The following is a 15,015-nucleotide window of genomic DNA, read 5'->3' on the forward strand; positions in this document are numbered from 1 at the left end:
GCATATTAGAAGAAAGATTGGTGCGAATTGGATTGAATTTAAAAGAAAACACACAAATTTGCTTGAATCGTAAGCTTAAGCAAAATCGAAATTGGGTTTAATGGCACCTGCCGCACCTCTAAACAAAACAAATGAAGACGAAGATGAATAAGAAAAGTTGTAGAAGATGCCAAAAAATAAGAATGTAGGCGGCTATTTTTTAGTTTACTAAATAAATATCCCGAAGATGAATAAAACCCTAAATATTTAAAATTGATACTTAAAGTTAAAATATAAAATACAAAAAAATAAGCGGGCGGGTGCTATATCTGGGACTATTTTTTTGGTGTTGTTATTTGCTCATTTATCTTGGAGGGCGGGTATAACCTGTCTTTAGTTTGTTTTGTAAAAACGCTGTCAAACCCGTCTATTTTTCGAGCCAGATGGGTCGAGCCTAGCGGGTACCCCGCCCATAAACAACTCTAAGTGCGACTAATGTTCATGAGTTGGGTTTAAGTTAGGTTCAACTAGACCTGAGCTCACATTCAATAATTTTTGATGGAACCACACCAGGACTCGAAGCCTTAGGATCTGAAAATTTTGGACTATAATTCGAACTTTTTGGGTCTGATGGATTTAGAGTCCTAAATGTATCTTAATTTACTTATTCCTACTAAAACTTTACATTTTAAAGGCTTTATTAGTTATAAAATTAGTCTATGTGTTCTATATAAATGTAAATTGAGTCCAAGTAAATTAAAAAATGGTTTAAAATAAGTTTGGGTTATATAATAGGTCGGGTCTGAAGCAAGTCTAACGCGTCTGAAATTAATTTGAGAGTTTGGATCTTAAACAGGTTTCAAAGAAGGGTGTGAGTCGAGTCTGAGTCTGAAGACCATAAATTCAAACCTAATCCCATTTATTTTTTTTTAAACCAAATCCGCTAGATTTTAAAAAATTGAACGTACAGTCAATAAATAGAGACAGTTAAAACGAATCCAATAGAATTTTAGTGCGAGATTGTAAAACCCGATCACATAGAAAGTAACTTAAATACCATACACCCACATTTGACTTTGTTGTTTCCAATCATCATTCGTTTGTGTATCCTTCATCATTAAAATTTCTAGCATTTTTGTGATCCATAGATTATCATCTTTTTACTTTTATCTTGAGATACATACTTCATTTGGTAACAATTACTTCATAGGAGTATGTTATAATCTTTCCGTGTCCAATTAATGTTTTCACAATAAATATTTACAAAATAAAAAAATTTGAATATTTTAGATGGTGAATTTATTAGTTTATGAATACTAAAGGTAATAAAGAAAAAGTGTGGCTCATAAGCATTAAAACGTATTAAAATAAATTAGTAAAAAAATATTAATACCACAATGATTAAAAAATATTTGTTAAAGTTAGGAGGAATACTAATGCTTATTTGAGGCGATCTCATGGTGAGACCTCTTATTAATGGGCTGAGCCATCAATTAAAAATAATAAGAAAGAAAATTTAATTAAATAATATTTTTGTAAGAAGATACATAATTTAGATTGTTTGTATAGGCTCGTCTCATATCTAATGATGAGACGGTTGCATAAAAGATTGATATGATTCTCTACAAATGAGGCTAATTATTTGTTTTGATTCATATCAAATTCTTTTTGTTTTCTATTTTGTCTCCTAATTTTAATTTTTCTTCACTTATATTTTTTATGTAAAGATCTGTAGCACACCCGAATTTAGCACCCCTGAATTTTCAACCCCATAAACGAAATCAGAATCGTAAAGGAAGGGAGGAAATTCGGGTGTTACAAAATCTATATGTAGAAAGTATTATTGTCCATATAGACTTTTCAACCAATTAGTGGTATTAGGGGTATTCAAAAATGTCCATTCTGAGATATTTGATATTCGATTTTAAAAATCGGATGATTTATCCAATTTTTGAGTTAGATAATTCGGATTGGAAATTCGTTTTTTAAATTGGATACAAATTCAGATGGGAGCATTGGCAAAATTAGATATTCGGTTTTCCAACTATTATTATTTTTTTATTTTAGAAATATATATCTTTTTTTAAAATAAAATTATTTAGGTTGTTGAATTAACTAATATATACAACTTTCAACTATAACTGAATTACATAACTAATTTATTGTAAATTAATTTGAACTTTTGAAAATTCAACCATATTCCTAAAAATGAGTTGTTTTCAAACTTTAAAAATAAACATGATTTTAAAAAAAGTAAAGTGAGTATAAATATTTATGTGTAAAAAATGCAATTAAAAAAAAAGCCAAAACAAGGAAGAATTTTAAACCCTGATATTCGGCATTATAAAAAATCCTTCATATCGAGATGAATCAAATAAGATCTCAGTTGACCATATTTAAACTTATAAATTAAAATTTAAATACAAATTAAAAGTGAAATGTGAATAATATCCAGAAGCAAAGGAGACATTAACATTGGATAGGAGGAAATATATTATAGCCTACAATTTTTTTTGGCATTATCATAAGTCGCCACCTTTTTTATTGTGTCGCCACCCTTTATATAATGAATTTTCATGTTTGTCCTTAATGACTTTTCATAACTTTATTTCTCTAACATCTCTCTAAAAACGCTCACCAAACTAAAATTAAATATCAAAACACTATTGCAAATGAAAATAATCACCAAAATAATTCAGTAATCATCGATAACGATTGTTAATTTCAAAAAAAAAGTTGCTTGTGTTAAAATTTGATACATGTTCACTCTTTTGGACATAACTTTTGATAGGAAAATAAAATTAATACAATGTTTATGGCATTAGAACGTAGACTTCAAGATCTTTCTAATGATATATTATACGCCCAATTCCGATAACCGAGCGAGAAATGACGATCTTTTAAAGTTTGCTTGTGCTAAAATATGATACGTGTTCAATCTTTTGGCAATAACTTTTAACAAAAAAATGCATTAATGCAAGGTTTACGACATTAGAAACTAGACTTCAAGAGTTTTCCAATGATACATTATATGCCCAATTCTGATAATTGAGTGAGAAATAATGGCTGTTTAAAGTTTGCAATGATTTTTAATACATTCAGTCACGTAAACACATGCGGCCGGACATCAGTACAGCCGTACAGTCGCATAAAACACGTGAAAGGATCGCAATTGAGTCTCGTAAAGCATGCGACCGGACCGCGGTGGAGTCGCATGTTTTACGTGACTTTACCGTGGTCCGATTGCGTGTTTTACGCAATTGGATGTACCAAAAATCACTGCAAACTTTAAACAGTCGTCATTTCTCGCTCGGTTATCGGAATCGGACATATAATATATTGTTGAAAAGCTCTTGATGCAGCAAATCTTGCATTAATATGATTTTTATACAAAACGTTATAGCCAAATTATTGAACAAGTATCAAATGTCAATACAAACAAACTTTAAACGATCGTCATTTCTCGCTCGATTATCGTAATCGGACATATAATATATCATTGGAAAGGTCTTGAAGTCTAGGTTTTAATGCCGCAAACATTGCATTAACGTGATTTTCCTATAAAAGTTATGGACAAAAGAGTGAACATGTATTAACTTTCAGCACAAAACGTGTGACTATATTTATTTTTTAATTTTAAAAATTGTTTTTTTTTTAAAATTAATATTTTTTATTTTAATTTAATTATTATAAATAATTTAATTTAATAATAATAATAATTGATTTTATAATTAAAAATATTTTTAGAGACATTATGATAATTTTATTTAAAAATAAGTGGTGACACAAATTAAAAAAATGAGTTTCTTTTTTTTTTTTTTTTTTTTTTTCACAAATAGTAAACGGACTAAAAATGAATGAATTGGAATCGATCTCCCAAGTCGCCCTAATAACTCTCTCATACCAAGTCATAAGTCATCAGTCATCGGTCATCAGTCATCAATCTCCCAAAGGCATAAGCATAACCCCACACACCACCACTTCACTACCCAACAAACCTCCTTTTTTTTCAATTCTTCCCCCTTCCCACCTCCACCCAACTCCTCCACCTTCTTCTCTCTTCCTTTCTTCCTTCCTTCCTTCCAATTTCAATCCTCAAAACCCTAAAACCATTTTTGATCTCTTCCATTGCCTCTCCTTTTTCCCACCTCGGTTTTGCTACCGACACTCCCCTCCAAGAAGAAGAAGAAGAAGTAGAAGGAGAAGAAGAAGAAGGAGGTGGAGGAGGAGGAGGAGGAAGTGGGGTAAAGAGTAGAATTGGAAGACAATTAAGTAAAAGATAATGTATAAGAACCAGCTTCAAGAGCTGGCACAAAGAAGCTGCTTTAATTTACCTTCATATACTTGTATAAGAGAAGGTCCAGATCATGCTCCAAAGTTTAAAGCTATTGTTAACTTTAATGGTGAATCTTTTGAGTCTCCTCATTATTGTTCTACTCTTCGTCAAGCTGAACATGCTGCTGCCGAAGTTGCTCTTAATTCTCTCTCCTCTCGCGGCCCTTCTCACTCTCTTGCCGCTCGCATTTTGGTTTGTTTCTCTTTCTTTCTTGATATCTCAGCTTTGTCTTTTGTTTTTCCTTTTGATTTGTGTTACTGGCTTATTTTTGTTGATTGTTCAAGGGTTTTCTTTTCTGCCTGACTGCTTTAATTTAGGGATAATTCCAAATTGGTATGGATAGAAAAAGGGAAATAAATAAAATTTAATGATAATGTTCTTCAACTCTGTATTTATTTCATGATTAAATATGCTGGGTTTGTATAGATTTTTTATTTAAGTCAGAGATGCTGCAGAAGACAAATGAATTTCTGCTAATTAAGCTATGTTTTTTTAATGGGAAATTCCACATGTAGTGGTAGCACTTTTTAAATTCTTATCAATTTTTTGTTTAATTCATATTATTTATAACTACACATATGGAGAGAATATTATTATTATTATTATTAGTAGTAGTAGTAGTAGTAGTAGTTTCCTAAAACAATGTGCTTTTTTATGTGTTGATCTTAAAAATACTCAGGCACTTATTGTAATTATCTTTTCCCTTTCCTTTGTTGTGCTAATCAGATATGAAAAGATAGATTTTAAATTTGCCAAACTACATTTGGATGGGGTGCGAACATTTTAGTACCCTGAATGGACAACTTTTGCTTGATTTTGTTCCACATATAGGGTTCTTTGGCTAACGGCTAATAGATAATTGTTGGAAGCTGATTGGATTGACTGATTTGACCGGATGATCTTATCGAATGGTTTGATTGAACCAACTGATTTTGGACACGCTGTTATCATCTAATTACAAAACAGTAGCACAGTAGGAGTAGCTCATTGCTTGAAAAGTTAAAAGGCATTTAGTATTTAAGTTATGGTGGAATGTAATAGGTTAACTTAATGTAGCTAATGTGAAATTGTCTACTGTTGACTCACTTATAAGTTATCATAATGTGAGGAACTGTGTTTTAATTGCTCTTGAACTGAAATATATCTATCAAAAGCAATTCTTCAATGCTAAAATTTGATTTTAAAGCCGTTGGTGTCTGAAAAGTGTTGCATTTACATTTCAAGGATGCTAGGATGTGAAATAATGAATGGCTTGAAGTTCTCATTCTTAGACACAAAAATATGAACCAGCATTTTTGGGTAGTACTAGTAACTCTTTAGATTTTAAAGGACTAAATGAACAGATTCCTCATGTTGTTCGCTCCTTGCCGATAGTTGGTGAAGTTGAAGCTGCTCTTTTCTTTCCTGTAATTCCTTGTGGATCAATGTAGCTGGGAAGGTCTATCTACATGCCCTTTAGGCATAGTGCCTTATGCCTCACTGGCAGCTTGTTGTCTGCTAGATTATTGCCATTTGTTGGATTGTTTACGGATTGAAGTCAATTCTTTCTTCTTCAACAAATTGTCTTATGTCAATGTGCCAGCATAAAATGTTAGAGCTGTAGATTATTTGGCAATTTGCACTTGAAAAATTGGGGTTTGTGTCTACATTGATTTTTATATAATTTTAAATTCATTTTGAAATCGGGTCAAGTCGGTTCTGTTACAAGATCGGGTAAATATCAGGTCATCGAGTCTATTTTGAAACCTCGAGCCATCTCTTTGTTTAGCCATAAATATCATCTGATGTTCTTAAACAGCATTAAGATAGCTAACAATTTAAAACATGAAGTATTTATTTTACCTTCAAGGTATCATTTTAGAATGCTTGTTGATATAAAAGCAACAGGAAGCACACATTTCCAATCGTGTTTTTCGTGCTGATTGATTGTGCTATCGGCCTATCACTGCTCTGATATCTTTTGCTTTTTCTCACCTCCATGTGCATTTAGCTAATTCAAACTTCTCATTCGTTGGATTAATATCAGCTCAAGTTTTTTTTTTGTTATTTGTAAACATCTTTGGAAATTGTTACTGATTGATATGCTAATTGTTCTTTTTATTTTAGGATGAGACGGGGGTTTACAAAAACCTTTTGCAAGAGATTTCACAAAGAGTTGGCGCCCCTTTGCCACATTACACAATTTACAGGTCAGGCCTAGGGCACCAACCCGTTTTTACTGGTAAAGTAGAACTAGCGGGTATCATATTCACAGGTGACCCAGCTAAAAATAAAAAACAGGCAGAGAAAAATGCAGCTTTGGCAGCTTGGCAATCTCTAAAACAATGTAAGTGTTTAGAAAAATTTATGGTGTTACGAGATTTAACACAACTCCTTTTAGACTAAACATATAAAGTGGCCTATGTATTTGAACTTTGGAGAGGTTGCTTCAATTGGACGTGGAGTATTTATATAATGTTATTTCTGAACAGTGGCGCAACAATCAGGGAGTTCATCTGTTGAGCAAGAGAACACAGACGAGCTTGAGCAGGTGACGATAGCCCGAGCATTGTTAAATTATCGATTGAGAGAGATGAAGATATCCGCATCAACAAAACCATTGCCGTTCCCACAGACATTTCCGGTCCAGAATCCAAGACCTTCGAGCCCCCAACGTCCTCCTGTAAAGGCATCCAAAATCCTTCCTTTTATCTGTCCAAAAAAGATGCCACCTCGAATACGGCCCTTTTCATCTGCAATGTCTGATCTTGCTCTATCAACCAAATCCCAGGTTCAAGATTCCCAAACAAGTCAGTCTCCGAGATTTCCTGGAGTGAGTGCCCCTCTATACATTCCATTGCGGCATGTGCGTGGATCTTGCCATGGTATGGCACCCCCCGTGACTATTAGGAATTCTGTGCCATGCTACTCTGCTCCACCCGTACCCAGAGCAGCAGCTGCTGCTCCTCCAGTAATGAGGACAGCACCACCTGTGAAGGTTGCACCACAGGTATGTATCAGGAAAAGCGTTCCTGTTTTCTCTGCCCCACCAGTTAAAAGGGATGACTCAGCAACTGCAACACTCGAGGAGCCAGATAAAGTTTCAGATAAAGTAAAACAAATACAGGATCCAACTAGCAAGGAATCTGAAGAATCTCAAAATTCTGAGGTGAATGTTAAGCCCTTTTCCCTTCCCTTTGCGGGCCCTTCTATGACACGGGTTCCCCCTGTTCGAACTGCACCATCTGTCTGCATTCGACAAGCTGTACCTGTTTTCTCGATGCCACCATCTGAAAAAGATGATATACGATCTATCGAGCTAAAAGAGCCTGATAAGAATGTGACAGACGAAGGAAATCGAGATTCAGAAGCTGTAAAGAAATTGGAGGAGCTCAAACTCTGAAATTACTTGCAAGGAAGAATGTAGATCTCTAGGAGTATTTCATCAAGGAGAGTATGGTTTTGATCCTCTGTTGTCCTAAGCCATCTTGTATGAATGTCCAACCTTCCCCCTATTTAGTTTTTCTCTTGTATTTGAGTTGCCATATTATCGATGTTCCCCTACAGTTATATCTCTTTAAACCAGTATATTTGTTAGTAACTTATTGTTAAAGTCTTTTTCGAAGCTTTTATGATCTTGTGGTCAGCTCATAATAGTTTCTTGAGCATGTTTTGCTGCCATTGATCTTCTGAGCCCTTTAACCAACAACCAAATTACCAGATGATTCTGGTAATTGAAGTTTATTCATCATTTATAAGCACATCATAGTGTTGGTGAATGAAAAAGAGGTTTACCTAAGATCTGCGATATACTTCCTCGTCCACTCATTGTATTATTATTCTATGGAGGTGTACATTTTGGTGTTCGACCTGGTCCACTCATTTATAAACACTTACTAGAATACCGTAAATTAAGTATTTATGTTATGTGAATCAAGTATTTATGATGTAAGAAGTAGGTGTTTGAAAAAAGATAAACACCTACTTGACACACCATAAACAGCTACTATATATACCATAAACACTTACTATACACACTATAATCACCTACTTCACATATAATGATCGCGTGTTCATATAATATAAAAATGTGCAACAAGTGATGAGTTTTATTATTTGTTAATCTATTGGGCCGCTTGTGAGAGGCTTGTTTACCAGAGAGACGGTTTTTACAAAACTTGTTGTACAGTATATGGATAAGATTAATAGAAAGTTGTGGGTCATTATCCAAAAATAAAAATAATAAAGCAAAATAAGATTAAGGACTATTCAAAATGAAAAATAATAAGGAAATGAATGGAAGGAGTAGAATCCTATATCAATCTCCCTTATGCATTTTAGTTTTGGCCTTAGTTGTTATTGAGGTACTCTAATGATGTTGGCGTAAAATGCTCCCTCTTTTTGATAGTGGATGCCTCACTCACACTCATTTTGCAAGTTTATGCTTGGCTCTATAAAGAAAAGCTAAAAGGAATTATTGATTCCCACCTTTTTTTAGGGCATTTAGTAGATGATTAATGCTTAGAACAAGAGTCTCACTTTTTACTTTTAGAAGGTTTATACATGATAATAATTAGAGTAATTGTTTACTTTATGGGGTTATGAATTATGTTCCTTCTTGTCCCCCTTGAATTTTCATGAATAATTTGCCCTCTTACAAAACACAATTCTTATCCTCTCTACTACATAAATGGGATAATTATGCTGTGACTTTGGGGAAGTTTAAACGTAATGAAACAAGTTGACAAATATCCCCTCTTCCCTCGTTTTATTTTGAAGGTTGCCTTTAAAGTATTTTATGAGAGAAAAATTTTTAAATATGATTTTTTATAGATATATAAAATTTAAAATACTTTCAAATGAAATTTTATTAGATTCGTCTTAATATATATATATATATATATATATATATATATATATATATGTATATGTGTATATATATATATATACATATACATTTTTTATAGATATATAAAATTTAAAATACTTTCAAATGAAATTTTATTAGATTCGTCTTAATATATATATATATATATATATATATATATATATGTATATGTATATATATATATGTATATATATATATATATATATATATAATATATATACTTTCAGCGGTGGTGCGATATTGTAGTTGGACCTTAAAATGAGAATTAATGGTCAATGATTAGAATTTGAGACTCTCTTAGGAATCCTTGGAAAATAACTTTATATCATTTATCATAAATATAGTTGGTGAGAACTCTCTCAATGAGCATGCCACTTAAAGGCCATGGTTCTTTAGATTCTCCACTTGATCAAGAAGATTGAGTAAAGGATAATTATTCACCACCATTGTTATAACATCAATCATAAGTCATTAGGGTTAAATATAAGTTGTGTGGATGGTTAGAGTATAGTGATGGCTTAGAAGTCATAGCACTCTATTACTATCTCCTAAGTGATACTAAGCATAGAAGCGAAGACCCATCTCTTTTTTTTTATTATCATTTGTATTTAAACTAATGCCTTATTGCTACCAATCATTAGCCTATTAACATGCGAGATGAATTGCCCTGAAGTCCTAGTTGTCCCGCATCGAGTCTTATCATTATGGTTTTTGTTAGACCGACCTCATCCCTCAACCAAACCCCCTTATTCATCACGAACACTAGGATAATTTCAACCACATGTAGCTTCTTGTGGAGACGATCTCATACTTGCAACTGATATTTATTAAAAGCTAGAAAACCTGGTGATTCACGCTCAAACGACTTGTTTCTTGCGGCTGTGATTGCGATTGATTATGGACTCATTTTAATCCTTTGTATTATGGCTCCTATTATAAATAGGAGATTGCACTACCCTTCTTTTCTCTCTCTATTCTAAGTGTAATCCTTGTATAAATTGTTCAATGAACTCCACTGATGATGGTATCGTCAAGAAAGAAAAAATGTAGTGTAAACAAATTTAGCTCTGGAAAACCTTATAATCCATTAATTAAAATAATAAATAAAAAATTTTAAAGCCTCAGTTACACATGAATGGATTTCATCAGACTCAAATCAGGCCTACTTAAACTTTTAGATTTGTAAATTGCAAAACAAAATTAATCCTTGGTTAGGTGCTCAAACAGCAGCCTTGAAAAGCTGTTGCTGTCATCAACACAAAACAAATGACCAAGACTTGCCTGCTCATTCAGTACCATGGATTTTACAAGTATGCAAATCAATGAAAGGGAGAACAAAATAAAAAGGTATACTTTATAGGGAAGCGGATAAAATATGTAAATAGACTGAAAAATGTGTGAAAGATGATCAAAAATAAAAACGTACTAAAAAGGAAAATATTGCAAAATTCATGAGACAAAAAGTACATTATGTAACAACAATGCCAAAGCCTATTATATCAGGAAACAAAAGTAATACCTTTCAGCTTGCATGCCTTAAATATGTGACAGCATAAATGAAGGATAGAGATGAAAGACAGTCCATCTTTGGATTTCAGATGCAAATGTATACAAATGAAGTTTAAAATCACAGGAAATCAAAATACAGAAAGGTGCGAGTGATTTAACTAACCGTAGTCCATTGAGGCATAGATTGGAGCTGCAAAACACCCCTGAATGCATTTCAATTGGCTAAAGTAAAAAAAATGATACACAAATCAGCAAACCTGCCCTGCAAAACTGACAGAAAATTTGAACAGAAGAAAATGTACAAATAACAGACTATATGGTAAACTACAATTTCGTCTGAACTGTTTATCTCATAATGGGAATTCGACTCCTAGACAGAATTGCTTAACTCGAAAAGGAAAGATATGAAGGTAAAGGAACCAAATATGCCGAAGCATCAACACTGCTCGAATAATAGACAGAACATGTAAGACTAAAGAACAAAAACCAGTGGATAAATTATTATTTGATCCTCCACAAAGAAAAGCCAAAGACATACTGTACATAGGTTTGGCTTACTTGCATTCGCCAATTTAGAAAGGGGATCACCAAATCTAAAAATCAACTTAAACATCATATGCTTGATGTATCAGCTAAGCCTCACTCAAGAACAGAAACCTCGGGCTCAACCCTCCAATAATTTGCATCATTGAATTCGGTCCCTGGTGCACCATCATCTGACTTCTCCTCCGGTGCATTTGGTGGTACAACATTTTTCTTTAAAGGCCCTGCTTCACCAACTATTCCTTCCTTGAGTGCCTGTTCCATTGCTTTCTCAGTACCCTCAGGTTCAACACCAACAAACTCAACATCCTCTTCAAACAATGATGGAGCAGCAGAAGGTTTTTCGCTTATATCACTATTAAGTGACTGATCATCATTTCTTGAACTGCCATTCGGTAGTGTAAACTCCCTATTAACAGAACTGTTAAATGTTGTTACCTCGTTTGCGTTTGAATGATCAACAGATTGGTCATCATCAACAAATGGGTTAGTACTTGATCCCTCAACAACCAATCCTGAGGCTTCACCCCAGTTCACCCAGTCTGATACAGGCGGCGCTTCGCCAAATAGATCTTTACTATCAGGAGAACTGAATCCCAAGGGCTCTGTCTCAAAGGAAAGGTCCATCTTGTCATTCTTACACTCTTCGCTATCAGCCAAGTTTGAACCTAATTCATTCACATGATTATGTTCAGAACTGGATGGAGCACTACTGGAGTCTTTAGCTTCAGTCAACACTTCATCCTCACCAACAACCACCTCATCGTCACTGCTGCTGTTTCCTCCATTTACAGCTCTGTTCAAATTGATATCTTCCATGGCGTCAGATAGAGAAGTACTAACCGGGGTGCTGTCAGCTCTCTCGCCTTTGAATGTAAACCAATTTGAATTTGTAAACAAACTGCAGCAGACAAACATAAATAATGGAAACAGTTAAAGATATACCAAAGTAGAACATTAGATGCCAAAAAATGGTATCACTACAAAATAATCAACTCACAAGCTCTATTTCTTTTAATGTAAGTCCATGAGTCATTACTTTCATCACTACAAATTTACAACCAGCTCAAGGCCTTTGAATCAAATTGAGAATCCAGATTTTACGCATCATTGTCAAATAAAAAAATTAAGACATTCAAAAAATTTTCACAAAAAGGATCCTGATGTAGCGATACATACAGATCAAAATATACGTTGCCATCTGCATAATGTTTCTGCTGGATACTTTATACTCCAACTTGGATATGACACTTCACAATTAATTTCAAACAAAAAACACGAAATTATATATAAAATAACCCATCAAAACACTTGAACATATAAAAAAGAGACCAACATAGCTTGCAAGAAATTCCATTATAACAATTTTCAAATATGTGAGTGCATGGGCAGATCAAGAACTTGAACATTGGGGTTGCACAGGACTAATTACATATGGTTTTACAAGGCTTATCTAAAAAGACAATGATTGTATAGGCCTCTTTCGACTTCATATAACACAACAATTGGCATTTTCCTTTTCAAAAACCTATTCATAACAAAAAAAAACAAATTCAAGAAATAAAAGGTAACAACCAAATTTCATTCATTAAATCAATCAAATTGAAACAATAAAACCAATTCGAGTTATAGTTTCATACATACGCTCAAATTATACTCAAATTGAAATTCAATAAAGTTGAAATTACAAAGCAATTTACATTCATAATTGGATTAAGCAAGGCGAGGACGTGTAGAAGAGGGATAAAAGCATACAAAGCACGATGATGAAAGAAACATGACAAATTACGGTGTGATGGGTCACATAATGGGGAAAGTTGCAGGACAATGAATTGTTAACAAATGAAATAAATGAGAAAGATAAGGGAATTCATTCATGCAAGTTCAAGTTAGATTAAACTTAAATAACACAACATACATCAAAGATGCTTTAATAGCTTGGGGTTAGAGAATAACATAGCAGTAACTAGGGTGATGCGTTCAAGACATGCGAAGATCTTTTTTAATGAGGTTGCAAATGTAACTCCATGCTTAGTACTAGGTCCGCCTATGTAAAAGGGTAAATAAAGCAAATTTTAGTTTACAACAATCCACTACCCCAACAAAATTAGATGGCTCCCACCTAGGTAGGAATTTTTGGAGGGGCATGAGATGTACGCAACCTTATCCTTACAACAATCAAGAGGTTGTTTTCAATTGGCCTTTTCTAGTAAACATCATTTTCAACTTCACATCAATAAGAAGCGCACGTGATTTCAAGAGCCATTGTATATTAGATAAACAAATTGTCATCTCTAACGAGAAAATTCAAGTAATAAATGCAAACCCACAAAATTCAACAGCACTACATCCTTTGTATAAACCATATCTCTATACGTGTTGCTTTACTGGATATTAAATAAGTATTGGGATTTTCCAATGCAAGTACAAGGACAAGAATGCAAAATCAAAAACTTAAGAGGTAAATAGTGGTATGCTTTGGTACATGAATTATAAAGCAAATGGCATTCTTATATAGCTATTCATGAACCAAAGCATACTCAAAATATAGGCCCTAACCAAACCCCAATCACCTCTAAAGAAGGATTATGGTAATTTATTTATAACTAAAATATAAAACCTTGGGTGCAAAAAGGCCAAATAATTGCCCATATTTGAACTATATTCAACATTCCTATCACTAAATATACACTACTGGATGAAATTGTACTACTAGAAATTTTGTGAAAGTCATTTAAAATGAATTAAAACCTTGAAGTATATTATAATTACATTGGAACATGTCTACATAAACAATGGGAATGTGTAGATTTGTTATAACTACCACATAATAAAGCTCCTGGGCCAAACCATGAAAATAAGGAAGAGTGTATTAGTAAACTACCTCAAAAGATGCACAAGCATTTTCAAAAACCTAAATGGTTTTATGCCCAGACATATGGAAGTCATCTATCTATTGCACACATGATATTTATTGATTTTAAGAAGATGTATGAAAAAACACCAAGGAAAATACTTCGGTATGTTATGAAAACAAAAGGTATGCCACGTAAGAATTCATATAGTCCAGAACATGTACAAGGAGGTACAAACCAAAGTAAGAATATGTGGAAGAGCAACTGAATAGTCTATACATCTAAGTTTTTTTGGGTTTCTAGATGAGATAACAAAACTTGTCCAAACACAAGTTTCATTGTTTATATGTGAAATGAAGCATTAAACTAAAAAGGTGAAATTAAAGAGTAAGACAAAGCATTAAACTTATCAAAAAATGCAGTTATTTTAGACTATTATGATGTATACAGTATCATTTTGGTAAATGTAAAAACTTTTAAATCAGCCAACACAAACATATGACTTAGTTTGTTCACTATGATGTAGACGATAATTGGAATTGATTTTCTAAGTTGAAGATTAGCATTAGATAGGGTCGAATATAGTGTGATCTTTCTTTAACGACGATAGCTCACATTGATTTATTTTGGTTCATGCAACTGACTTATTTTTTGTGATTAATACTTTGGCACTGTTGAGAAAAATAATCCCATATATGTTAGACTATAAACAGCATTAACACCAAACACTTACAAGAGTCATGGAAACTATAATGATTTCAATAAATGTAATGGAACAATCGCCAGGATTGATGAGGTTTAAACAGTATGTATGAATAAAACATACCTCCCTTGGTCATCACCAAGTCGTAACGAAGATATAACAACTTCAGCAGATTCATCATCGAAGTAGACATCCTGAAATCCAACATCATCCAAAAGCTATG

The 15,015-nt window shown here is 33.3% G+C and overlaps 2 protein-coding genes across 2 annotated transcripts in view; one reads left to right on the forward strand and one right to left on the reverse strand.

Moving 5' to 3' along the window:
* The first annotated feature begins 3,891 nt into the window (after positions 1-3,891).
* On the forward strand, positions 3,892-7,919 carry LOC130805892 (double-stranded RNA-binding protein 2-like). Its single transcript, XM_057670721.1, has 3 exons — positions 3,892-4,507; positions 6,422-6,641; positions 6,787-7,919. Exons 1-3 carry the CDS (start codon positions 4,262-4,264, stop codon positions 7,695-7,697), a joined length of 1,377 nt encoding a protein of 458 aa, XP_057526704.1. The 5' UTR covers positions 3,892-4,261; the 3' UTR covers positions 7,698-7,919.
* A 3,053-nt stretch (positions 7,920-10,972) lies between these two features.
* LOC130805885 (uncharacterized) overlaps positions 10,973-15,015 on the reverse strand; it is a 28,823-nt gene continuing 24,780 nt past the window's right edge. The window contains exons 18-19 of the mRNA XM_057670709.1: positions 14,916-14,986; positions 10,973-12,135 (exon numbers count right to left, since the gene is read on the reverse strand). Coding sequence (XP_057526692.1) covers positions 11,331-12,135; positions 14,916-14,986 — 876 coding nt within the window. The 3' untranslated portion in view covers positions 10,973-11,330. The remainder of the gene's footprint in view (positions 12,136-14,915; positions 14,987-15,015) is intronic.

This window comes from Amaranthus tricolor, chromosome 1 (assembly GCF_026212465.1).
Source record: "Amaranthus tricolor cultivar Red isolate AtriRed21 chromosome 1, ASM2621246v1, whole genome shotgun sequence".
Lineage (NCBI taxonomy): Eukaryota > Viridiplantae > Streptophyta > Magnoliopsida > Caryophyllales > Amaranthaceae > Amaranthus > Amaranthus tricolor.

Bases quoted from the DNA above. Each gene is read 5' to 3' on its own strand.
- LOC130805892 (XM_057670721.1), top strand. From the start codon at position 4,262: ATGTATAAGAACCAGCTTCAAGAGCTGGCACAAAGAAGCTGCTTTAAT. The intron at 4,508-6,421 runs GTTTGTTTCTCT...TTTTTATTTTAG, and splicing joins CTCTTGCCGCTCGCATTTTG to GATGAGACGGGGGTTTACAA. The intron at 6,642-6,786 runs GTAAGTGTTTAG...ATTTCTGAACAG, and splicing joins TTGGCAATCTCTAAAACAAT to TGGCGCAACAATCAGGGAGT.